General features: G+C 44.9%; 1 protein-coding gene and 1 long non-coding RNA gene across 7 annotated transcripts in view; both read right to left on the reverse strand.

Annotated features, from left to right (window-relative positions):
* The window catches only part of ANO1 (anoctamin 1), a 77,844-nt gene extending 62,134 nt beyond the window's left edge, over positions 1–15,710 (reverse strand). For 4 of the 5 annotated variants that reach the window (XM_080594340.1, XM_080594339.1, XM_080594342.1 and 1 more), the window contains exon 1: positions 15,122–15,282. In XM_080594340.1, coding sequence (XP_080450466.1) covers positions 15,122–15,179 — 58 coding nt within the window. In that variant the 5' untranslated portion in view covers positions 15,180–15,282. Of the gene's footprint in view, positions 1–15,121; positions 15,283–15,562 lie in introns of those variants that run through there. The other variant, XM_080594341.1, reaches the window with a different exon arrangement.
* Positions 15,711–17,299: 1,589 nt separating this feature from the next.
* Positions 17,300–23,285, reverse strand: LOC308195992. 2 transcript variants are annotated; one of them, XR_013952002.1, is made up of 5 exons: positions 21,165–23,285; positions 20,660–20,769; positions 19,086–19,189; positions 17,774–17,900; positions 17,300–17,699 (listed from the first exon to the last, which is right to left on the reverse strand). It is a non-coding gene; the product is annotated as an uncharacterized lncRNA (long non-coding RNA). The 2 variants fall into 2 exon arrangements; XR_013952003.1 differs by having other exon boundaries at positions 17,300–17,900.
* Positions 23,286–27,665: the final 4,380 nt, after the last annotated feature.

The following is a 27,665-nucleotide window of genomic DNA, read 5'->3' on the forward strand; positions in this document are numbered from 1 at the left end:
ATTTTTTGGTTGGGTTTAAGTTTTACATGTGGCTAGCAAGGAATGACAGGATAGTTGTTTTAAACTGTAAGAATATTATGTAAGTTAGTGTCAAAAGCAACAATGCCACCAAGCCCAAGGACAGGAGAAGGCTGCATGTCCCAGAGCCAGAAACAATCAATTGCTTCAGTAGGAGGATCGTGGAATGGTTTGGGTTGGAAGGGACCTTAAAGGTCATCTAGGCCAAACAGGATGGTGAGAACACAGTAAAATCTCTGCAGAGCTACGAGAGGCAAACCCACTGGGGCTGGCCACGTGGCCCTGATGAGCTGAGGCTGGTAAGAGCCCTGCTTCTCAAGCCACAGACAATGGAAAGCAAGATGCTTGACAGATATACTGACTCAGAAACACTACAGTCACAACCCTTATGGCCCAAGCTTATCATCTGGGGAGCTCCAACCTGCAGGAACACGTCAGTTTCTGCACCCTTCAAATTCAGTGAGTAATTATTCTAATGCCTCATCTACCTGCAGTGCCACGGATGCATAACACATCAGTGTAAGATGGGAATCTACAAGGGACAGAGTAGCATCATCCACATTTACCTACTTCAAAACCTTTAAAAAAACAAACAAACAAAAAAAACTTCCTCCCAGGTGCAGCCTCTCTGGACCGCCCTTACGTTCCTGTGTTGGTCCCCAGAGGACTCTTAGGTTTCTTCTGCTCCCAAGCGCTCGACCCCAGCAGGGCAGCGAGCCGTTGCCGCAGTGCAGCTGCCTGGCCCTGCCTCTGACTCACTGCCCCCCGGGCGCCCTGCGGCCGTGGGAAGCGATGGACGAGGGCACCCGGCACCCCTTGGGGTGCTCTGTGCGTGGGGCTGGGGGAGCGTGGCCGGGCGCAGGCGGATGGCAACGCGCCGGTTGCATTCAGCATGCCCAGTTTGAATGTTTAAGTCTCCTCTTCACAAGCACCCTTCGGATAATCTATGTTTTTAAGCATCCGGCCCACCGCGGAACAACCGCTCGGTTTGGGACCCTGCTGAGTTGAGACAAAACCGCTCAGGGATGGCTTGGGGCTCGCAGGAGCATGAGGGCTGCAGCTGGCCCCAGCAGCACGGTTCTGTAGAGGGGTGTTCGCCCCCGCACTCACCTGGCCGAAGAAGGAAAGAGAAAGGAAAAGAAAAGGAAAACCTTTACGTGAACTTCAGGAACAGGTCACGAATGTCATCTCTCTCCTGCAGACAGAGATTGTACAGTCTCTGAGCTCACAGGGCCAGGGAGGTTTTTTCTGTTGTTTTGTGTGCGTGTGTTTTAATGAAAAAGGAAAAATATCCAGAGGAAAGAAAAAGAAAGAGAACAGACACAAAATTAAACAATCTACCTTAAAATAAACTCTGCGGTATTATCTGTCTCTTGTCAAAAGTTATTAGGGAATAAAAGTGACAGACTGTCTCCTAAGATACATCCCATGTCCAAGTGACATACCTAAAACTTGTCAGAGATTTCCCTCTGTTGATGTGTCTGCTTATCCTTAGTGCCCACACTTGTTACACTGCTGTACATTCTTGTATGGTAGAAGCACTTGATTTATTTGTTGAAGGGAAAATAACACTTTTTTCCCACCTAATTTTATTCTTCTGATGCTGCAGGTTTTTGTTCCTCACATAAAACAGAAAAGCCCTCGACTAAAACCAGACTCCACATAATTATTTTTCCTTAAAAATAGAGTCAATAAAACTAGCAGATGCAAACAAAAATGGAACCGATCTATCAAATAATTGTAAACTGGTCTTCCTTCACTGCACATTCTTCACGTTAAAAAATTACTACTGGTCAATATTAAAACCAGACAAATTACGTGGTGCTTTGCTGAAAGAGGGGATAAAACACCCCATGTGGACAAGTTACAGGAACGGATAAACAAGATGTTGCTTCAGCCCAGACAGCAAATAGCTTTTGGGAGCTTCGTGTCTGCTCCTCATCCCTCACTGAATGTTGCAAGTAGGGTCTCTGTATAACATATCAAATCAAAACCGAAAATTCAGACCTGGCCAACTTGGGGGTTGTTTGAAAACTGGACTTCAACCACAGCTTTAATGTGGTTGTGGAATGGGTACATTCCCATGAAGTTTTAATTCTTGTTAAAGCTGCAAAAGGGTGGCGCAAGAACACTTCAGGAGGAAGGATCTGCCATGAGGGCAATATGGAAAGGGTTTTCTATGTGATGCCAATATATTGTATAAACAAAAACATTCAAAGAGATGAAAAAAATACGTGCAGTTGAAGAGCTGTATTTTTTTGTTAGAAGAGACTTTACATGAAAATTGAAAAAAGCAAATAAAGCGAGCTACAGCTATTGGACAGATGGGACCAAACCAAACTGCACAGCTTTTGCCCATATAAACAAAAGAATAGCATGCAACATCACCATGATCTCATCTCCATTTCTTCTCAAGAAGGCCCACCACCAGTCCCTGCAGCCCTGTGCCGCATCAGAGGACCACAGTGCTGTGACAGACCCATAGCCTGGGACACCCTGCCTTCCCCAACAGCTCCTCAGAGTACCCAAGCACCAAAACACTGCTTCATGGGACCATGCCGTCAAGCTTCACATCTGGTATGGAGTCAACCAGAAGAGAAAAGTGTCTTCAGATTACGAAAAACCTCCAGCATCCTCCAAGGTAGCACAGAATTCAGTTTATGGCTGAGCCATAAAAAATGCTGTGGTCATGGAGAGTTTCAGCTTTTAATATGGTTTAGATTAAAATCCTATCTGCCTCCATGACTTTGATGAAATTTTTGTTTTCTGCGTCAAGGCTGAAACCGTCAAACTAAAACAAAGAACTTGACACGTACAGTCTCCAATATGCAAACAACCGATTGTTTCCATAGAAAATTAGAGAACAGGGAAACTGAAGTAACTCTAAAAAAATGAATCCCTAATTTTGTAATAAAGGCCACATGGTCTGCTCCACTGAGTGCAGAACTGGAGAAGCATTGCCGCTTAGTTTTAACCAAACCTCACTATTGATTTTGCCCATGGCTACGTGCAGTTTTTCTCCACCTCAGGACACGTTCCTGGGTCTCAGTGAATGGGAACTAAAGGGCTCCCTCCTTACTTGATGGAATGGATGGGGAATTAATTATTGAACATTTAATCAGATCAAACAGTGAAGGAACTTGCTCCAAAGCAGATCATGAGAAACACCAAATGAAAACAACGTCATTGCCTGAACTTTTGTGGTTGAACTTGAATCTCTTATCTGTACTCACTGAAACAATTTTGGTCTGGGTTGCACGCAGACATTTGTGCTAAAAAAAAAAAAAACAACAACAACAACAACAAAAAAACCTAATGGAAAACCTAAAGCAGAAACATAATGGAAATGTCATGTTGAAGTTAGATATTACAAAAAACACCTTTTGTGAGATTTTATCACCATTACATCAGACTCTAGATTCTATCCTAATCTGGTAACAAACCAGTATTCTGAACCGCATCTTACAAATACCACAAATCCAAACTTGACCTGGCCTCCAGAGGCCAACATTATGAGCAAAAAGTCACTGAAGAATAACACTGGCATAGAAAGTTCACACAAGGAAGAGTGCTTCCAAGGGCTTTGGATGTGAACTGAAAACCCATTTAGTTAAGAATATTTTATTGTGGAAAAGGATGTGGAAACACAAAATAAATTAAAATGATAAAGAGACCTGAATAGAAAATCTGTGGTTATAAATGGAACAGTTGCTGTAAGCAGATAGTTCTGTACATCCACATCTGTTCCAGTTCAAAGCAGTTCATGTGAACCAGGGGAAGAAACTATTTTTTCCTTTAGTTCCACTGCTACAAACCTATCTGCATTCAGGCCAGGGCAGAGAGTAGGAAGAGAGAGAAACCACCATCAGTGTACTGGCTGAACCCACGTTTCAACAAGACAGAGCGGTCCCTGACATCTCTTCTTGCCTTTCCCCACTTCCCCCATATTAAAACACTTTTAGAGGAGAGCAGCAGCATTTGCAAATACTTACAGCAATTAAAATTGTTTGTTTTTGCTAAAACCAAGGCATCTGTAGCTTAACAAAAGCTCTGTTTTTGTTTCTCTACTCATAGATAGTTTCTGTTTCACAACTGTCCCTTCTGAGGCCACTTTGATGATAACGTGGGAAAAGCAGACTGAACAGCCAAAAAGGGAAATAAATATATAAAAATAATGAGACTGCTCCAGAACTCATTCAGGTTCCAGAGGAGTTCAAATTTCCTGCCTGTGGATATCTGAAACACTTTCCCTCCCCTTCCCCAGTTCAGTCTCCATTTCTGTGATCTCTTTTCTCCCCCTTTGGAATCTTAAAACCAAAAAGAGTAAAAAGGAAAGCAGCTGGGAAAAGGATGTGGTGCAAAGAAGTAAGAAGAGCAACAGTATCAAACCTGTCAAAAGCTGAAGTTAGCTCCCCACATTGGTCCGACAGCAATACCAAACTCAAGAGGAGGGCCCCTCCCCTGCAGTAATCTAACTATGAGAATCATTATTTTCCTGCTTCCATTACTAAATGACAGCCTCTGCGCACCCTTCACACAGTGCCTGAGACTTAAATGACTTTTCTTAAAAAAATTAAAAAAAAAATAAATTGGTTGTTCACACAGAGGTTGAAATAGTCCCTGAATTTATTTTCCACCGGTAAAATGCGAAAGCTTCCCGCAACTGAGTCTCCGTACAAAATTCTTGCTGCTGACAGAGTGTGTGCTCAAGCCAGTCAATACAGAGTAATTGCTGGACTGGAATCAATTGCAAGCTCCCAAGAACTGCTTCGACTGGATTTTACTTTAAAGATTTATTGCCATAACAAGTGAGATACTGCACTCCACAACTACCCCTCCTCCTTTCCAAAATGAAGATGAACAGCAAAGCCCCTGAGGCCTAGAGCAGAGCTCATGAGAAGCTTCCTGAGAGGCACAGGGCCCTGTGCTTCGCCGTGCTCAACCTTTGAAGAAGACCTTCCATGTCTTTCTTCAGCTAAGTAATTGCTGAAATCCCTTAGAGAGATGACTGAACAAAGAGGCAGGACTGTATGATAAAATATTGCTACTGGTTGGTGGAGAAAACACCATGCAGAGTGGCAAGCATAATGCAGATTTCCCTCAAAAATCCAGGGGCGCGGATGCTATCAGGACATGCAGGAGGGTCTTTCAGTTGCCTGCTTTCCACCAAAACCAGGGCTATTTGTATGCTTAAGTGCTTCACTGGCTGAGGGCCAGAGGGCACAGCAAATTGCAGGATATAGCCCCTACAAACTATTCTGAGAAAATACACCGAAGAGAAAGAGAAAGGGGAAAGCTTTCATTAATTTCTATTATAAAGACAACAAAGACTTTGTTTTGGAAACGAATCTTGCTGTTTTAACTGGAAGTTTGTTAACAAGATGCTACAAGGAGAAAGTTTAGAAAATAAATTAATTCATCTGCCATTTAGAAACTATTAGCTTTAAAAGGCTCAGATTTGATTTCTATGCCTCTGGTACGATACCAGAATGTTTAAAATCTAAACTAAAATCTATTTCTGCTTCCATTGGTAATCAGTATGTGGGTTTTGTTATTATCCAACTACTCAGTTATATTGCCAGATAAACTTAAATTGCTCATATTTAATTAATAATACTGTAACTGCAACACACAAAAGACAGGCTATTACGGCCATGTAAGAATGCCACCGATGTGCATGATTTCTCTGGCCACTAATGACCTTAGACTCTTAGTCATTCATTCTTGAAGGAAAGCTCTAGACTCCATGTTTAAAAATTAGATTATTTTATCTAGGCTGACACTCAGCAGCCGCCTGCAAAGCAAACAGCAGAGTGACCAAGCACGGCCCGATAGACTAAAATCCAGTTCTTAGCATAGGAGCACCCAGGACAATCTGATCCCGTTTGATCCGGGCAGACCCACGGTGCTCCATTTCTTCCATTCCCACCCACACAACGCACATGGCTGTGCCCTGGGCAAGCATTATTTCTCTCAGCTGAGTCCATTTCAAGTGAACTAAAATGACTATTCTTGTTTTTTGATACCTGCCAAACCCCTAAATTCAACATACTCTTTCCTGGCATATAACAAAAGTTCTGCCACAGCAAATGAAAGCAATGAGAAAGGAGGCGACAGGCTCTCCTGAAGGCTCACTGAAGGTTACGGAGTCCTTTAAGATCAGTAGGTAAAGAAATACTTTGCACTTCTAAAGGACATACGAAAGCGCTAGGACAGGGTGTCTGTGCGCAGCCTTTGCCTCTCAGCCTGGCTTCCCTACCACGTGAGCTAAAGGAGGACATGCTGAACATCCTCCCTCACAATTGTTCAGAAACAGGATCTGTTCCTATTCTGAGAGCCCAAATGTCCTCTTGTATCTCGGGGCACGCAGAATGAAATATTTCTACAAAGTGACTGAATTTGAAATACCAGCCCACAGTAGTTGTCCTTGTAGTTGAGGTATGTCCTCATAATGTACCTGAAGCTGTTCTCTCTGGCCTTTTAGCCAGTCTCAGCTATCTGCCAAAGGGGTTATTGACAGCAATTGTAAAGAGAAATATACACTTCAAAATAACACTTCAAATCCATGCCCCCACCAGTGTCAACGCTAAACCCTGGCAGACTGTTCACACGCGGACTCAAGGAGCTGACAAACACAACCCTGCTCTGATGCCCATAACCCTAGAAACTTGTGACCTTGCAGCAGAGTACTATGGACTCAGTACTGACAGAATAACAGAATGGTTTGGGCTGGATGGGACCCAAAAGGTGATCCAGTTCCAACCCCCCTACCATGGCCAGGGACACCTTCCAATAGACCAGGCTGCTCAGAGCCCCCGTCTTCTTATGAAATACTTTGGTTTAACTCAGAGGAACTGCAAACATGGACCCAGGGGGAAGCTTGCTATTTTCTGAAGCTTTATGTCCTTTTAATTAACAGTTAAGAGAGATGCACAGAAAGGTTTTGCAATGTCCCACATAACAGTTCCCAGAGAAGCTTTCATGTTCAGCAAGCAGTCCCACAGCGACTCCAAGGGCGGCAGTGGGTGAAGCTAGATAAGCATGGTTACTGAAGAGGAGAGAAGGGAAGGAAGCAAAACTACCCATAAGAAGCAATACAGACATACAGTACACACGAAAATGTGAAAAATGCATGTATTGGCAAGATCAGAAAAGATACATGGGGGGGAGGAGGGGGGGAAAGAGCAGGGGAGTGAAAGAGGGGAAACGTTCTTTTCTACTACATAGAAAGTCAAATGTTGCATCCCATTATGCTGCATGGACTTTGAGTAGAGCTGAACTAAATGTATTTAATCATCTGAAATGAAAATGAACACTTACTAGATTCACATTCTCTGTACAACCAGTCATTCTGATAAAAGAGAATAAAAGTGGAATATTTTGACATTCACCCTGCATTTTTCGGCCTGCTAGCAAGTGCACTTCTTGCGCAGGACACCAAGTCAGTCCTATTAGTCATACCTACACACTGCGGTACGTGTATACACACAGCTTCAAGACAGCACAGATTGAAGTTGTCCTGTATACCTCACAAGGTGTCTTTGCTATTTAACATACGCTGTAACATAGAGATGTGCTGCTTTGCAACAAAGAGAGGCACACCCAAACTATGTTCTGGGAAGGAAGATAATGCTCAGCATATTTTATATACAGTAGTGTTCATATATATATGTAGTGAGATACCACAATTTCTCACAAGTAAACAAAACTACTGTGTTATGTTACTGTTGTGGTTTAACCTGGCCGGCAGCTAAACACCACACAGCCGTTTGCTCACCCTCCCCCCTCCCTCTCTGGGATGGGAGAGAGAAACGGGAAAGTGAAGCCTGTGAGTTGAGATAAAGACAGTTTATTAAGACAGGAAAATAATAATAACAATAATAATAATAATAATACTATTACTAATAATAATGTGTATGAAACAAGTGATGCACAATGCAACTGCTCACCACCCGCTGACCGATGCCCAGCCTATCCCCGAGCAGCCGGCCCCACACCCTGGCCAGCCACCCCTATATATTGTTTAGCATGACGCCAGATGGTATGGAAGACCCCTTTGGCCAGTTTGGGTCAGCTGTCCTGGGTCCGTCCCCTCCCAGCTCCTGCTGCACCCCCAGCCTGCTCGCTGGCAGGACAGAGCGAGAAGCCGAAAAGTCCTTGGCCTGGTGTAAACACTGCTCTGCAACAATTAAAACATCAGCATGTTATCAGCGCTCTTCTCATCCTAATCCAAAACATAGCACCCTACCAGCTACTAGGAGGAAAATTAACTCTGTCCTAACTGAAACCAGGACAGTTACCATAGCACAGAATGGCCTTCAGTTTTAGTAGGCAATCACCACAGAAAGATTATTTCCCGAAAACCCCAATAACTAATTGATTTTCAGATCTGTTTGATGGAAGTGTATGATTTGTTTGGGACACAGTATCAGCAGCATGATGAATTGACTACATGCCCTGGGAGACTAAATTTAAAGTACGTTGCTCAAGCTGATTAAGTGACAAGTAACCATTGGTTTGGATGCCGGCCTGATCGACAGCAGGGGCAGTGCTGGGGTAATAAACTGGAGTCTCACTCGGGTATTATTGCTTTAGGCAGTGTCTCACCTCACTGCTGCCCACTTCCCGCGAGAGCCCTGCGGCATCAGCCCAGGGCCAGCCCGCTCCATCCCCGGGCTGCAGCTGCAGCTCCTGTACCTGGCTGGGAACCTAGGAAACATGGCCCCACGTCCTCATTTGTGTCGCAGGCTCATCTCTGTTTATACTCCTGCGAGCTGAAGAATGATGATGACTAGTAGCTATATAGATAAATAAAGTATATTAAGTCACAGGAAGTAAAAAGGGAAAACCATTAATTTATTTTTAGAAACCTGTTCTTGCCATTCATCAAAAAAAGAACATTCAAAAGTATGCAGCAAGATACAAGCATCTGGATGAGGTTTGCTGACCACATACCAGCGTTCAGACTACACACAGAAAGACATTTTCCTTCTTTAGACCAGGCTCAGAGCCGGTGCCAGAGAACACAGGATACAGACAATCATGTAGTAGTTTCCACTAGCAAGCCTGGGGAATGGATGCCTCCACCGCACACAGTACGGCTGCTCGGACATGGTCTTGTTCATCTTGTCCTTCCAGTGGTTCCACAGCTGGTAACTCCCATCGGATACACCGTGGTACCCCCCAGTACATCCCAAACTACTAAAGCCACGCCACCCATCAACAGCATCCACACAAAATTAAACACAAGGGAATAGGTCTCGAGCCTTGGGCCAGTTTCTCCATAGAAGTACACCATGCCAATGCTAAACAAAAACAAATATATGATTTAATGTAGAGCTGGATGCTCGACTCCAAAAAAACTAGCAGCAAATGCAGTACGCCCACACAACCCTTCTTTATCCTCCTATTGCTGGGTTGCCAAAATAGCATGCATACATCAGTACAAAACCTTTTCAAGACAATAGTGCGGCAACACAGCAAGATGAATTTAATGGTATTTGCATAAAAGCTTCCATCTTTTGCAGTCTGCAGTAGATTTCTTCTGGGCAATCATACCAGAAGCATAAAGTCATACCATATTTTGAATCCCTGCCTGCCAAAATCCGGGAAGAATCGCAAAGCACACTCATTGACATATCTTGTGGTACATCGCCAGCCAAGACGCTATACTACAAATGAGCAGACATAAATAACAGCACAGGTTTTTTCTTTGACTGTTAACACTGCACTGGACCCCCTTCAGCCACTTTTCTTACGTCAAAGAGTAAAACCCTAAAATTTTGAGTGATGCTTCCTTCACCCCAGAACTTCTACCTTGGCTCCTGTTACTCGTCTTTACAGCAACTACCAAACTCCCACAGCATCACATTTAAAGAGTTCTCAAGTGAGCTCAGAAGACTCAGTGTTCATGACTTTCACCTCCAGGATGTTGCTGAAGTCAGTAACTGCTCACTTTCCCTATTTAGTTTTTCAAAATGCATCCTGAATCTGCACTGGAAACATGATTCAATTGCCAGCCTTATTTTTATTTTTTTTTAATAACTGAGTGCTGTAAAACGTGTTTTTCTTTCCCTGCACAGTTTTCCATGCTGAACCTTCCTTATCAACACACAGATGCCTACTGCATATTCCAAGTTTGTTCTGCAAGCAGGACATCAGCTGACGTCAATGAAGATGTACAAGAGGCAACAAATATTTGCAATGTGTTTACAAAACAAAGTTCTTTCTCCTTTTCTGTATGCTCATCAAGTTTCCCCCTAAGCAGGATACAAATAGCGGGTGAGGTGAGACAGCAGGACCAGGAACCAGAAGCATAGAACTTGTAACCACTGATGCCAAGATACAAGTTAAATAGTTTATAAAATGTAAAAAGAGCAGTTAATGCCTGCAAACTACTTAACCTTTTCATAACAGATTCTGTATTTTAAAACTCCCTCAGAGCACTTACAATCATGCATAAAAACTCATAGGTGCATGCCAGTTTACCAAAAAAAAAAAAAGGTTGCGTTTTCTGGATTGCAGTCTGAGAGGACAAATTCAGTGATTAAGTATATTATTAATATTCCTCTCATAGGAGTAAGAACGCGCACACCGGCTCTAGCACAGACGCAGAGCTGCCAAGAACAAATCAGGTATGCAGATAAGGCAAGCAGGCAAAGATACTGCAAGGAGATGGCATGGGATCTAGCGGTACTGCTATCTTTTCATCGGGTCAAGTCTGGAAATAGTTTTTGTAGTGTCTGGAAGAACAGACCGCCAGGCGAAGGCTCCGAGAGGGGAACTGGGGGAGCTGGAAGAAGAGGGAAAACAGCAGCACATGGGGCAGCAGTGGGGGCAGCGCAGCTCTGAGGACAAGCCACCACAGGCAGCAAAGCAAGTTGGCGTGGCAGAGCAGGACACGGGGTGAGCAAGGAGCAGGGATGCCGTCGGAGACACAGCTCAGCTGTCCTCAGATAGCGGCTGGAGGAAGGCGAAGGGGTACGGGGACGGGCTGGCCTCCCACCGGGATGCAGCACTGCTCTCAGAAGCAAAGGGGCAAGGGATAGGAAACCAAAGGCTAAGCCAAATAAATAAAAATCTGCTTCCCTTGGCAGCACACGGGCTGGGGGCTGTGACTAATGCAGCTCAGCACAGGCAGCCTTGCTTCCTGTGCCTGCAGGGCAGGTCAGCGGTCTCTAACAGGCCTGCGTGGGCCATAAATTACCTCATGGCGACAACCGAGGCACCGCTGTCTTTTTGCTCTTCAAAGTACCATAAAAAAGCTGCGCACCACCACTGACATCACCCTGCTCCGTGACTTCGATCCAGCAGCTGGCATGGGGTGACTTAGCACCGCTGAGCCTGGCGGTGTGAGGGGTCCCACCACAGCACACGGGCTGCCCAGTCCCCAAAGCTGCTCACTTGTGCCGCCGCTCCTGGGGGTCAGCTCTGCCTGCGAGGGAGCTGCGAGCCCTGCCGTAATGTGAAGCCTCACAGCAAACGTGGATGAGGTTGGGAAGGCAAATAATCCCTTACCAGCACCCTCCGTCCCCAGAGGAGTTGCTCTGTAACCTCTGGAAGCAAGCAGAACTATTTCACACCTAACTGGGCTCATGTACTAAAACACGATGGTGTGTGCTGAGGTACTTTATCAGAATCCCTGACAGCGATCCCAAGAAATAAGAAAAGAAACAGTGGCTTCTGTTCACGGATCTCACCAGGCTGATGGTTCACCTGTACAGTGACCGAACTACGTGAAGTGAAGTGCTCCAGACTCCCAGCGCCGTGCCGAAGGATGGGGCTGGGTGCTTTGGGCAGCCTCTCCTCCAAAGCCTCTCAGTGCCTGCCCGGATCTCCTCACCCCGCTGCAGCAGACGGAGCCAGCACGCAGGGCTCAGCCCTTTGACAGTGCGGTGAGCGGACGGACGGGTGCCTCAGCACCAGGAGCAGGGTGCTGAGCCCCCTGCAAAGGCTCTCTGGAGCCCTCCCCGCAAAGCTGCGCGGCACAGGACAGCCAGGTATTTAGTGCTGCCTCCTGGACCGGGCAGTGGCCAGAGGGTGGCTTGCCGGGGACCCAACTGTGAAAGATGCCAAGTGTGCCCCAGTGGACGCTGCGCGTCCCTACTAACACTAAAACGGGGGCCAGAGATGAACAAGTTCAGCACCTCTCAGCTTTTCACACAGTAAAGTCCTGAAATCTGTCCTGTCCACCAGTCCCCTCTGCTCTTCCCTCTCCCCAAAGTGAAGCTAATTTAAAGCAAACCGGATTTTCCAACCACAGCACATCCCCAAGCATTTCCTTTTCTCAAAATCACGAAAAGCCAAAGGGTACAATTAAAGTCAAAAGGGACATTTTTCCCTTCTCAATGCCAATAAACACTTACTTCCCAGGGTCACTCTCTTGCTTTCTGTTTTGGCACCCTACTTTGGCAACACGCTGCACATCCCAACCACACAAGCGTGACCTCCCCAGCGCCTGCGCTCATCTGCAGAAATTAATAAGTTATTACTACAAATTAAAATATTAAGTTAATGATGTGCGTGACTGCGAGTTACAGAGCTGGAAAAGAAGTCCTAATTAAATCAATACGGTTATTAGTCCCTTGTCATCTCTGATTAATTATTAGCTTAATATGCTTCATCATTTTCACTGGTAATGGAAATAGCTGCAGTGCTACCACGGGAAGCTGGGCGATGCATAGTAGAAGCTATGGAGCTGTGCAGGAAGTCCCTGCCCAGAGGTAAGTGATGTCTCACAAAGAAAAGAGAGGAGAACACTTCAGTTTTTGGGACAGTAGCGTGACTACATAAAAAATCCCATTGTTTTTCAAAGGGGCCAAGTGTTCGCTTGGGGAATTTTTAACTGCTGAAATGCAGGGGGCAAAGACGCGCCTGCTGATGCCACGCTACGTCGTGAGCACCAGTCCCAGCGACTCCGCACCCTCCCTGAACTGACAGGCTATCTCCGTGGCCCTTCCAGCAGCCAGCACGTCGGCACCTTTCCCCAGCCCACCCCAATTCTGACCCTGGCCCCTTTGTCATCACACATACTCCCTGACCCAGAACGTGATGAAGGAACTAGCATCAAATAAGCTGGGAGACATCAGCTGTGATGTCTGGGTCTCCAGGGCAGGGATGTAGCAGAGCACACCTACCCTTTCATGCCACCAATAGAGCCAAAAATAATGTACTGATGTTACTTTGGCCAACTTATCGCTAGAGAAATGCAAAACAGTGTTTTGGCTGTAGCTGATTCCAAGTATTTACCCAGAGTAAGGGGGCTATAGACTCCCCTTCACCTTCCTCTCTTCTGTCACCCTCGCATTGACTCCAGCTTTTCCCCAACTCCTCGTTCCATCAGGTTTCCTCAGCTGTCTGCAGCAGGGCTTTCTGAGTATAAAGACCGTGTAGAAACATCAAGGATGGGTGTACACATGCCTCTCTGGCAATACATGCAAAATTTGCCCAAGAACTAGCTGGGACTAATTGATCATGCTGCAATGCATGGATCCATTATGTAATTAGACAGGAGTTTCATCTTATAAATGGCTTTTACAAACAAGCTTTTTTGGATAAGTTATCAACAGAAAAACAAATACACGCTTCCAAGAACAAAACTGCTCCTTGAACTTACTAACGAAGCTGGTACACAGTGTTTGTGCTGCTAATAGGTGATTCAGTAAATTAAATAGAGAATGTCACTGCAAACCATTCTGTAAAGTTTCTCGCAGATAAAACGCCACTCCAACAACTTCTCAGGACTCCCGCCCTATCGCCGTGATTGCCTCATGATAAATTGCCACCTGCCCCATGAGTAATGGTAGAGCTTTCTAGTGCCATTTCTATCTTTCAGCCCTCTTGCTCATACCTCCGTTAATGTACTGCGATAACACCTCAGCACCTCAGGCTTTCCCAGCTCTCAATTTCAGAATATACCCCATGGTCAGCTTTGAAGAGTTCCAACTCCTTAATTTAACTAATATGTTAACACGGGACACACAGTGGCAGTCAGAAACCCCATCCCCGGTATCGAGATACAAAGTCCAGCTGTTTCATGTCAGACATTAAAGAAATAGTTCTCTTTTCATTCTGAGCACTCTGGCTACCCTACGGTTTGATGAGTGTACAGCATTTCTTTTAGAAGTGGGCTGAACTCCAGTTAAATATTTGGCCATTTAACGAGTAGACTCTAGGATAACGGTTTTCATGGGAATCCAAGAAAGAGGGAGTAAAGAAAAAGGCTCCCCGTGCTATTCTTAGCTGCAAATAGTTAGATTTGGAATTTTGATTGTAAAGCATGGAATTTATAAATGGTGCCATGCTAAATTTACTTCATTTGTATACAATTCAGCTGGATAATCAAGTGTGTTACAGCACGTTCCTGGTTAGCATCTCAGTTCTAGTTTTATAGTCTCTAAACTAGTAGAAAAATGTGTTCAGTAAATAGTGCTTGTAAAAATCTGTGTTCCAATGCGCGTGAAGATTTTATATAAATGCATATGTGGGTGCACATGCATGCACGCAGACACCGAGCTGTGATTTATTTCTAGAGGGAAGCCAAGGAAATTCCCACCCCCTACCATTTAAACGATCTGCTCTTTGGCTCTAAACATTCTGTAACTTCTCAGCCAAGGAATGTATTTTCCCTTTCCAATATATATAATTTATTTTGCTGCACACATTAGTTAATGATAGAGATACGCGATATAGCCAGTTCTGTAAAAACATTACTGACAACCTGAGACAGACCTGTTTCAGTTGGTAAGACCTTTCTTTGCTGGTCTTCCACAGCACAGCGTGAATTAAGAGCAATCATCGAATCGAGGATTTATCTCATCTACTTCGCATCCCAGCAGTTTTTCATAATTAGACTAGCATCCCGGGGCCAGATGAGCTTTTAATTGCTACATGAATGTAGGTAAAGGGGACTTTATGCCATTCTACGCCTTGAGGGGTCGGGGCGGGGAGACAGCTATCTTGTTTCCCTGCTACTTGGCGGAGGTTACTCCGGGATTTGTAACCGCCGCTCCCCGCCGAAAGGCTGCCGAGAGATGGGCAGCGGGGCGTCCCGTTCCCCACGGGCCCCCCGGCGCCCCGCACTCCGTCCCCGCCGCGGACTTACGTGGTCCCCAGGGCGCGGCGGCCGGCAGCCTGTGCAGGTGGATCTCATCCTTATCCATCGCCCGCCGAGCCCCGCAGCCCAGCTGCCGCTTGGTACCAAACTCAACTTCCCAGGCTCCCTCCTCCTCCTCCTCCTCCTCCTCCCTCTCCCTATTTTTTTCCCCCCCCTTTCCTCCCCCCTCCCTCTCTTTTTGCGGGCAGGGCTCGCTACCCCGCCGAGCGGCACCGCAGGGCGCAGCGCCCCCCGGCCGCCTTTAAATACGGGCGGCGGGAGCGCGGCGCGGCCCTCCGCGGGGTGGGAGCGGCGGGGAGGGAGCCGGCCGGCCCTCCAGCCGGCCCTCCAGCCCTCCGGCCGGCCTCCAGCCCTCCGGCACCCCGCCTCACGCCGCCGCCGCCGCGCTGCCTCCCTGCCCGCTCCGCCCGCGCAGGGCTCCGCGCCTACCTGCTGAGCGGCCGCCGGTGCCGCCCTGACCTTGGGCACCGGGCGCCGGAGCGACGGCGGCAGCTGCTGGCGGTGCTGCCGGTGCTGGTCGTGCTCCCGCTGCTGCTGCTGCGGCGGCCGGGCGGGGGCAGCGCGGCCGCCAAAGGTCAGCGCGCCCCGGGCGCGGCGCTGGGGAGTCCCCGGGGCTGAGCCCGGTGGCCCTGCGCTGCCCGAAGCGGAGCCGGGTTCACCCCCACCGGCCCGTTTCGTACCGTGGTAAAACCTCGTGCGCTTTGCTGTTAGAGAAAAAAGGGGGGGAAAAGTATGGCTCGGTGTCCTGCCAAAGAGATGCCGTCATTTGGGGCTGCCGCGCTGACAGGTCTCCCCCGCCCAAGGCACAGCTGGGTCTCTCACCAGCTCACCCCCGCGCCCCTTCCCACTGCCCCGCGTGTGCTGGCATTCACCTCCGTCTGTCCACGCTCAAACATCCATACGGGACACATTTCCCGGGCGGACAGTGCCTGCTGGCAGCATCCAGCTGCCTCCCCTCCCCAGGCCCAGTGTGCAAGGGGTGTTAGGAGTATCACGGTACACACCAGCAAACTCGGGACCTCACAAAATACCACCTCTTCTTCATTTATGCATTTACTTATTTAAGTGCGGGGTGTAGAATAGCTGCCACTCACTTTTTACACCTTCAGCTGGATGGCCACAGGAGTTGCACAGGACCAGGAGAACAGGATCCCAGACCTCTTCATCTCCCAGGGCACAAACCCCTTGGCTTCTCTCAGGGCTGTGCTCCCGCTCCCTGGGGCAGCCCCAGAAGCCACATCTCGCTGGTGGTTCTCTGACCCGGACTACAAGAGAACTGTGGGGCCAAGCAACCTCCTCCTGCCTTGCTGGGGAAGGAGCCCCTGGGGGACTGCGCAGGGCATGTGGCTCCCTGCTGCACAACTGGGACCGGACACGGCTCCTGCTTAGGTTGCAGTCATCAACCCACTCTCTACTCTCCTTTGTTACCCAAAACGTAGCAGGTTGTGGCTTCAGTATCTCCATGGGACTGCATTTTTCAAGTTGTAAAAGAATCTTTCCAGGTGATGTTGGAGATTTGACATGACAGGTAGAAAACACACTGAGATAAACACACAAACAAGGGAATTTACACGTATAGATTTCTTCTTCATGGGCTATAATCCCCAGAGGCTTTGAAGCCAAGCCAAGATGCTTTTAGTCTAGATTTCATATCTTTTTACTCCTTCTTAACTTTTGTGCTTTTTTGAGAAAGTATGGATTTAGACTATTTTTAAAATGTGCTTTACTCATTTTATTATTAGCAGAAGAGCAGATGAGTGGATCGTGTTGTATGAAGCCTCACTTACTGGCTTGCTTAACTGGAGATCAAAGGCATTCGAGAGAGTGCTCTTTTTCCTTTGCTTACAATTAATTTATTTTGGACGGAGATTTGCAGCAGAACCAAATGTGGGCACAAGCCCAACATATATATTTGTCTTATGAACGTGAAACACAAAGAAAGCTGGAAACAATGCCGGATTCCAGCATCCTATCTTGCAATGATCCCAGGCTCTGTCAGCAGCCGCTGGCTACAGCTGGGCTGGGAACCCAGCCTGGACACACACACCTCAGAGCCGGCAGAGCAGGCTTCGGCCACGGAGCCTGTGTCCTCATCAGAAAGTGGCCTTTTCTGCCCACTGCTCTCCACTGCAAGCCCAGCCAAAGGCAGGTCAGCTGATCAATGACCTCATTTAGTAACGGGGTTTAGGGAGTTCTAGTCTGACAAGCAGTGTTTCAGAAATTAAATTTATACTTCAGCCACATGCATGGAAAAAAAAAAACAAAACAAACAAACAAAGTAGACCTAACACTACCGCCTCACTCCAGGTGTTTAAGTGTTAATGAGTGATCATTTACTGTTTAAAAAGTGTCCTGAAAATCAAACCACAGTGATTGCCTGCCATTAGTTTAGAAGGTCCTGGGCTGGTCAGGCACAGATTTGCATGGAAATGGATGACCTCCATGTGTTGCGGAGGCTGTGCCACAGCCAGCAGTACTACCAGGCAGGAGAATTTTCCTTCCCACTCAAATGGAGGAGCTCAAGCAGGTCCTCTGAATGCTTTGGAGAAGCCCATGGCTGGACACGCTACAAGGAGAAAGGGGAAGTCATGCCCCTGGATGGAGGCTGCCCAATGTCCATCCCTCCAGATGTCCACACACCATGTCATGGACCTGCCACGGCTCCCTGGGCTCCTCCCTGTGCAGCGCGGGGACATCGGCATTGGACTGACATCAGTTGGACCACTCCTTCACTGGAGGTGACAACCAAGCAGTGGGACCACTCAGACTGTGCGCGAGAGCAGAGGAAACAAGATTTGTCTTCTCAAGAGCCCCATGAGCTAAAATAGGCTGCTGGGCTGATAGGAGACAGAGGCTCCAGCTACAGTTTTCTTCCTTACCATGTGATAAACCCATTGTGCCATCTCAACACATACTTGTGAGAAGGATGGCAAAGAGAAGGAGGATCTACTTGTCTATGCAATAAAACAAAAATTCTTTCTTAACAATTAGGAAGGAGACAGTGCTACTTGGCACCCACACCTATATTAAGTGCATTTGCTGGAAATATTTATAGTTTGCTCCTGCAGAATGTACTGTGTACCTTCATAACAATAATAATTCAGTTCTCACCTCCTGTGATCCGGAGACAAGTAAAGGCTCCGGGTGCTCGTTCACTGGAGAAATGCTAACACCAGCCCCATCAGCCCAAATGGCAGCCCACCAGCCCCTCTCTGCCTCCGAACTATTTTTGTGTACTCTCTTACACCTTTGCGGGGCGCGCGGTGAAGGCAGGGAAATGCTCCAGCTCTCCTTTCGGCTGGGGCACCCGGAGATAAGAGCCCACATCCCTGGCAGCTGCTCGAAATGGCATGAGCGCAATCACATGATCGTGGAAAAAGCTCCTGCAGGGGCGTACCCCTGCCCCTTGCCTTCTGCACCCTCCACAGCATGGTCCCTGCCCGTCATCCACACGTACATGAGAAAAAAACGAGTTAATGGACGTGCTGTGGGTGCGGTAGAGAATGAGGTTCTAGAGAGCCCTAAAATCACAGGCAAGGCGGAAAAGGGGGAACGATGAGTCATACTATAAAAGCTAAGGCATACCCAGAGAAATTAGCAGGTGGCAAGGTTAAGACAATCAGGAGGTAGTATTTTTTCCATCTAACATATTGAGTGCATAGTGTTATTACATAAATTATTCAATAGTATTAAATACAGCAAAACTATGGATGCCAAGCATTGTGAGATTTTCATGCAGTACAAGTGTGGCCAGAAGCATAGCTTTCTTTTTGCCTTTTTTTTCGTTTCTAGAGGATGTGAAACATTCATGAAAAATAGGTTCAGTGGTGTCTACTGTACAAAGCAGTCTGGATATAATTTTCAGCTGTGTAAGCTCTTAAGCCCCTGGTTGTTGGAAAGGCATTTGTGGGGAAGGATGTTCTGTTTCTTATCTCCTTTCCTTGCTACTTACCACTGACAGACACTGGGTCCTGGGCTGGGTGGACCTCGGATCTGACAGAGTATGGCAAGGCTCTTGTCTATATAGCGCTTTGCCTTTATATAGAGCTCACGTACCTAAAACACAAATAATTTGTTATGATCTCATTTAAGTCAAGCATAGTTGTGTTGGAATTAAGCAAATACTACTAAAACATTATTTTATCAATGCCTCAATCTTCCTAGTGCTTCTGTACATGCTTATATTAAATATTATCTTCAACACTCCTGGCTTTTTGTTTTAACATTTTGCCAGAGGTGAGTGAGAACAGTATTACAGTTTGCAAATGGTAATATCTAGTATGCCAAATATATGGTCAAATCTGAATGCAATTTAAGGACTGAATCAAACAACGTCTGTAGCAGAAATCATCCACTGCTTCATAGCTTTTTGCCTGTGCCAACAGCAGAAGCACATTCAGGGTCACCACACATTCCCTAAGTCAAGAATATATATTTGGGATGACTGATTCCCGCAGTTTTAGACGATGTAATCAAAATGAAAAATTAAGTTATTCTGCATAAGAGCAAAAAAAAGTTCTAAGACAAAATACACTGCTTTCTGCATGTGAGAACGACTCCCTTTGTCATTTCCCCATGAAGAGATTGCACTAGTTACTCTTAGCCATTATGGATACATGCAGGGTTTTCCCATTAATGCTGCTGAAGTTTCCAAGTGTCATTTTACAAAAGTTTGAGGAACCTCCCACTGCTTCCCTCTGCAATTTACAGTTGAAGGCAACACCACCCAAGATCCTGGCCAGGACTTTGAAATTAAATTAGAAGATGCTGTAAACCGTGTTCACAGGAACAGCAAGGGAAAAGATTTGATTCAGACCATGTGAGTCACAGTCAGTCTCAAATTCTCCCCTTGCTACTGATGGAAGGAAATTCTTACAGCTGTGGCACTAGCCCAGCTGCACTGCCCGAAGGGGTGGGGAAGCAAAGCAGAGCCCACTCCATTTTCTTTAACCCTTTGTCTTTGGGTCCAGTCCCTCTCTATCCCAAGAGAGATTCAAATGGACTCAAGCTACTGGTGATCTGAGTTTTCCTGGTTCATTTTTATGAGATCTCCGTCATCTGTTTCAAGCTTCTGGGGAAATCTAGTGCTGTACATATAATGATCCTTGCACCAGTTTCTCATCTCAATCCCTTCCTCTGTAGCACAAGTCCATCGATCCATAGCCATTTGCAACAGACATGAAAATGTACATTCCCTTCTCTTTGATCTCTGTGGCTAACAGTTAACAGCAGCTATTGATTACCTTCTTGAACTGGAGCTTGAGGTAACCGGGATAGGAAGATTAAGAAGAATTTTCATGGATCTTTCTTGTTTTCCTTTTTGTGGCGTACAGTCCAAAGCAAAAAAATCAGCCTAAAATGTTTTTGTGCAATCTGCAGTTGCGTGCTATGACCTGACTCAATATCTTTGGTCTTAAGCTCTGAACTTTAAAAAAAAAAAAAAAGAAGAAAATTGCTTCCTAGAAGCGACTCTCATAGCTTAACTGCCATTTGAATCATACAGAGGAAGAAGGGTGATATATTTACCTGTGACTCGACATGTCACTCTACATTTATAGAAGACAGCATCTCCCTTGACATGCATTTAGTATTTGTGATCCACTCTGACTTCTGTGAGCCTGCCACGGTTGCACCATCTGTAGAGGAAGCAGCGAAGTTTTTTTCTTTTGAGATACAATGAGACACTTAACCGTGATTCAAACTAATGCTCTTTAAGTAGCTTGGATACTAGAAGACCATAGCTCCTGTGCTATTCAAGACATCTACAGGGCAGAGAGGCAGTAGAAGTAGCACCCTGCATAGACTGACAGCCCACTAAGAGACACATTTTTAACACTACATTAATAACAGCGAGAGCTCAGAGATCTGATCATGGATAACGCTTCCCGAAGGACCTGCTGCTGCTTCCAGACCCTCCTCACAGCCACCTGCCCTCCCAGGGCTCCTCTCACAATGCTCTATGAGGCACTTACTCCCTGGAGGAACAGAGATTGCCCCTACAGTCCCGGTACCCGTGCCCCGCAGCACTCACCTCCCAGGCAGCCAAGAGCCCAGACCAACTTCCCCTTCCTGCAGCCAGCCCAGGTGCCACAGGAAAAGTAGCCAGAAGCCTCCTTGTTCCCTGCTGATATCCTTCCCACGGCTCCCATCTTCCCGCAGAACAGGGCTGCCCCTCTCTACCCAGCTGCTTCTACAGCTGGGAGGATGCTGGGGCCTCCGTTAGCTCTGCCCCAGCTGCTGCCATTGCTGCATACCTGATCCCATCACAAGAGTGTTTTATGCAGTGGCAACTGGTAATTTAAGACCATTATTTTACAGAAACACTTCACTAAAAGTAGTAGGTTAAGACTTGCATGAATGAGTTAAGAGCTGTTATAATAGTACCTGGTTGTAGTACAACTAATATTTGGATAACATTATGCACAATCATATGGCTGCTTTTTCAGAATCTAATTACTTAGCACAAGTCTCACTGATCTATGCCTAGCAATTATTTCCCAGGTAGCATATAGATCTTAGAAGGTCCTTTCATCAGCACTGAAATTACACATAGGACTGTCACTGAATTGTATATTTAAATTCTGGACTTACATATACTCAGTTACAACTGCTGGTCACAGGTGTTTGCTAGGCTTTTGTTGTTGTTGTTTTAACTGGTTACATTATCTATTTTAATATCCTCAATCTATTTCCAAGGAGCTTGTGGTTTAAACACATGAATCATGAATTTAGCCAGGCCCTCTGAAGATTCCCTGGAAACAGGGGAACAACGTGCTCAGGGTTCAGCCCAGTGCTGTGAGTCAAATGCAAATTCAGAGAGATTCACCAGTATTTGCCATAACACAAATATCCAAGGACCTGCATGAAAAAAATCAAGGATGATGAGCTGGTTAAAGAAACGGTTGTGCTCACTTCTCCAGCCTCCAGCTTCTGTGTTTCTGCAGGACAGGTACTGAGAGAAATAAATTTAGGAAAATTTTAAAGAAGAGTATTTTTCACATGCATTTATCCTGGGCAGAGTTTGCAGATCTTAGCAAGACAGAACATCACACGCAATAGATGAGTGCTTGCCTTGTTAATTAGGTATGGCCATCAATTTTGTTGTTGTGAATTTTGGTTGATCTTGGAGAACTGGCTTATGCTCATGTACATATTTTTGAACATAAATGGATACAAGAAAGAATATAGACATTTTTTTGTTGTGCTTTGAATCCATATAAATAAAATAATGCGGCAGTGATTGTTTCCTGGTCAGACTGAACACAGCATACTTTCCAGCAATACATCTGTAAATATAGATAGCTTGTCTATGTCCAGGCAGATAATTAAGAGTAACAAAGTCACGTCACTTGTTATTGTACACAAAGTGCATCACTGACAGCCCTCAGCACGCACTGGTGTGTTAAGAGCACACAGGCGATGCTGGGTCTGGTGCTTTCCCGCTGCTGCTCCTCAAAACATCATCAGCATAAGTCAGGGTGGAAAGTCCAGCAAGTCAGGAAGGGACAGCAAAACCAAAGTGACACTGAAGCCAGTAACTATGGGCTAGGCTGGGTGACGAGAAGAGAGGGTTGGACGAGAAGGGATAGAAGTAAGTCTTCGTACACTCATGGTGTCTTATTCACCATGACTAAACTGAGGTAGAACATCGCCGATCAGCTGTTGCCACACATCAGAGTAGGTGTGACATCCAGGCCACTTCTCTGGCTTTAATGTCACCTTCTCCACCTAATCTTAATAAATCTCTTTAATTGCACCACTCAGGAGTTAATATGTCATTTGAGAATTTTTGTAGATCATCCTTGAGACTGTCAGACAGACATCCGCCTGCAATTAATGGATCAATACTATTTTTGTCAGGGTTGCAATCCAAGAGGTACCAGATACAGTCATTTTCTTTCAGAGGTGAGCTGCCCTCCAGAATTCGAATCGCAGCAGCCTCATGCTGACCACAGGTGAAATTTGAATATGAGAGGTTTTTGGAAGTTCGTTGCTTATGTAGATCAAAATAGGAAGCAGGTACAAAAAATTCTGGTGATTCATAAACATCTCAAAAACAACTTTTGAATATTTCCTTTCAAAACACAGGATTTTCCTTCAACAGCTCACAAGTTTTCTGGATTCTTGTACTGTGCTAGGATGCTTGCCACCCACTTACCCTGTGTCTGGTCACTGCTCTTCTAATAACTTGATGCCACAGTCTGGTAGTTTTCTTCCAGCTCCTGGCTTGCTGACGTGCCTCATCCTATGCTCCTAAATCACAACAGACTAGATGAATGCAATTTTCTGCCGTTAACCAGGACCCCCGCAAAACATGGATTTGGCAGCATGCCTGCTGGTCCGAATCTGTTTGTGTTCATTCTGGGACTGAAAGACATGGTGGTTCTTCTTGTTGCACACCTAAAAACCCACATGCCTTACAATAATGAAAACAAGTCCTCAGATGTCTTTCACCATCATATAATAAAGAGTATCAATTAATTCACTGATTATATACATGAGAATAATATACCTGAACAGAATAAAGAGAAAAAATCCCAATGTTGGTTTTGGCCATTTGTTTAAATACTTTTAAAAATACAGTTGCTAGAAACTTATCAATATCTTTAATTTATTAGTGGTTTTGAAACATCTGAAAATATCTAAAAATTATCCTGAAAAAAGAAATGTAAGCTAAAAGTCTGTTTTCAATTCCTAAGAAAAGGGTTTTTTGTGGTTTTTTGTTTTTTTTTTTTTTTTTCCTTCTGCACTAGTATCCATACCTTGATCAGTTATAGTTATTTAAGTTCTTCAGGAGGAATCTTGTGTCTTAAAAGATTGACAAATACAATAGATATTTATCATGTTCTTTTAAACACAAGGGGGCACCAACAAGCTAGTAGAGCAAGAAATAAGCTGTTCATATACAGTAAATTAAAGGAAACTGTTACACCTCGATAGTTGTTTTTGTTTGTTTTTTTTTTCAAATGAGACATATTTTGAAATTAAAGGAAAGCTTTATCATTCCTTCAGCTGAAATGACTTGGAAAGTAAATCCCTGGCATGTGCATATTATGCTGCCTCATTTCTTTTCCTAGCTAGACAGTGGATTATTTCCCTCCACAGATGGTTCACTCATAAGATGGAATACTGTTTCCTTTGTCTTATGAAGAGGCAATTCATCTTCTAAGAAGAAAAAAATACTGAATACCCCCCCCCCCAAAAAAAGCAAAGTTGAGCCAAAGAACTATTAGCATTTTTTTAATATAGAAATATCAGTGAAGTATGTATTATTCAAATTTCTAGTCCCCTTTTGATTTCTTTGTATTTGCTCAGTAAGAGTGACTAAAGAGAAGGTCTTGAAATACAAATGAATATGTGAATAAAGTAGCACAATCTCATCAATTGAAGTATGCGCATCTGCACATACAAAAAAAGTGGAATTTTCCCCCATGCAGAGGGTGAGCTGGAGACCCAACACGATGCAAATCCTGAGAGCAGAGCTGTGATGTGACAAAAGGGCAATCTAAGATCCAAGTGCTCACGTTTCAAACTGCTGAATTTCTGCCGTGCTTTCCAGCCCCACTGAAAGATCCCATGTCAGGTCGTAAGGTTACATATGTGAAAGATCAGTTGTTACTCATTTTTCAACTGTTGCTCATAAAAGATAGCTAAATTCAAAGGAACATGATGTTTTAGTGCACAACTCTTCTGGGACTTCAGTGAATGGTTCTGACAGAGTACCTTTCTTTCTGACTTTTTCATTTTTCTCTTTCTTGACTTCAGACACTGGGGGTTTCCTCCCTAGGTGCTTCCTTCTTTGTTAGGTGGGCTCTCATTCTTCCTGGATTTTGTATGTTCTCATTCTCAAGGTAATCATCCAGCTAGCCATTCCCTCTTCCCAGCCCAAACAAACAGAAGTAGAACTGGTTTTCAAAGGAATTAACACTTTCCAGGTGAACTTGAGGTCTCAAAGCAGACTGCTTTAAGTATGAGCTCACTTATACAGAACCCTCAGTTCGGCAGATAACAAGGAGGAAATATGTTGTTTTCAGGCAACAACCTGGTTTTGCTCATTTTAAATCACAACTGAGTCCTGCACAATCCTGTATAGAGTTAAAATGGGTTAGTAATGTAGTCATACCATACCTAGGACAATCATGCCATTCATATGATGACGATCCAATCATGAAAGTTTTAATCTTCTATTATTCTGCTTGGGAAAATGGTTCTACAATGACACAGATCTCTCTATTAAGATTTTCCTGATAATTCACCGTGTTTGGACCTGCACAGAATTGTTTTCCCCATTCTCTCTGTTCAGATAGCTTACAAACTGCCTCTTCACACTCATGATAATCTGTCTGCCACATTTAAGATGGATTTATTAGCAGATTTCAACTCGTGAGATCTGCAGATGGAATAACTGGTTCTTCCAAATTACCTGTCCCCAAACCAAGGTAGAGGTGGCTGTGCAGCACCAGAGGCAGAATGGCTGTGGGGAGGCTGGGGAGGCCAGGGGCAGGGTGCTGCTGGGCAAGGGGGATCTTAACTAGAATTCCCTCTGCATTAACTGCATACAGGTATAAACTTGACAGCAGCATAATCACGTATCTCAGGTTTCTTTGCCCTGATAACCTCCACTTTGTAGACATGAAAATATTGTTTCTTATTTCTTACCTACTTCACGTAGGTAGAACTGCTAATTAATGGTTTCCAGATTGAGAAAGCTCTTTCGGCTTTGTAAATATAGATGTCCTGAAAAGAAGTAGTAATGTATTCTTTAAATTCATTGTAAACTCAGAAGTATCCTGTGACTTAAAAATGGTTTTGTGGATAAAACACAGAAGAGGGAGTCAAGAGATGTGAATCCTTTTCACACCATTAACTACCTTGCTTGTGGATGAGTCAGCTAACTTGTCTGTTTTAGTTCTCATGTCTAAACGTTTACCCTGGACATTACTGACAACAGGCCCAGTTACTAGGAAAAAAAAAAAAGACCATCACTCCAGCAAACCTGAGACTGAAGCCATGTTTTTCCAACTTTAGAACAATGGCATCCAGCTGCTCTTACCAGCCCCTTAAATCAGGGACGTCTTAGGCTTAATAAACTTTGTAGGCATGCAAGAGGGGGCTTTTTCATAAGCCTCTTAGTCTGAACCAGTTGGTAGGTTGGAGACAATGAGAGGAGCAGGTCAGTTTTGGAGTGTCCAAATGTTGTGTAACCCAAATTTTTCTCCCCCCCTCCCCCCCCCCCCCATTTTATTTTTTTTACTCAATTCTGAAAATACTGGTGTATGGTGTATTCACTGTGCATCTCCAACTGGTTATGATACTTTTTTTTTCCCTTTTCCTTCTTCTGTGACTGCTAATAGCAGTGTTAATTCCTGGACTAACAAAAGCTTAAGTTTTACTTGTGCTGAACTCCACATCATCTCTTCAAACAGAGCTGTTCCTGTGTTATGTTGTTGAATATTTGACAGTTGGTTCACCCACTACTACTGCCAGCTAAATATCACCTGAAGCTTTTGTTCAGGGCTTTGATAATCAATATTCACTGACTTCCTCGTGTTTTCCTTACTTTTAAAAAGTCATTGTTCTTTCAGTTTTTTTTCATATTTACATCCTCTTCTTCCTGTAGATAAATACATTTGATTCTTTTTGCTTTCCTTTCATTCATATTTTTTTCCCTCTATTATCTACGGATATTTTACACGTGTATCCTACCTTTGAAAGATGCCTTACATTAAACATGACTGAAGCATCCATCTCTGCAGCGTATCCAAACAATATACAATACATGTGACAACACCAGGGAAGCTAGCCAGGGACACCAGAGCAATCTCTGTCATTGCAAAAGCTGTCCTGGAATTTTTAACATTCACATAAAACATCTGTTTCTCATCCATGTGTAGTACTTAATAGACCTTTCTCGGGCATATGAATCAACCCTTTGGGCATTTGAATACATTGTTTAAGGGAAGCAGGTTAGTCCATACACGACATACGTGATATTGAAATATCATGATTATGGCTCCACATGGATACTTTTCAGTGGCAACACTGGCTTTGTCTGTACACGCTGGGCCTTTTATTGCTGCACTCGCTCCTTCCCCTGTACTAAGGTTCCCCATGCATTTGAGAAAATACTCATGTAAATCAGCTGAATGAAAAAGAAAAAGTGTTGTGGTTTCTTGTTGTTGTTGTTTTAATTATTTTATTTGTGTGTGCACATGTGTTTTCATCTGAATCAGATGAAACCATCTCACCACAGACAGCATACATGCTAGTGATGGTCTGGAGTGGGAGGCAGCTCTACTTGTCCATTTAGGACAAAACTGAAAAGGTTGTGCTAGAGCCTGAATGGGAATCAGTCAGGAAAGTTAGAAAATGCCCTGCTGTGAATACTGATGCTTCTGACATCTTGGATGTCAGGTTTTCTGGCATGGAGATTTCCTGCAGGTGAGAAATGCTGTTACTAACCAAATAAAAATAAAGTCAAATGACAACAACAACATAGTTTTTGTTCTGTTAAATTTAAATTTCTACCCAA

This window comes from Anser brachyrhynchus (genome assembly GCF_964034855.1).
Source record: "Anser brachyrhynchus genome assembly, chromosome: 5".
In the NCBI taxonomy this organism is placed as follows: domain Eukaryota; kingdom Metazoa; phylum Chordata; class Aves; order Anseriformes; family Anatidae; genus Anser; species Anser brachyrhynchus.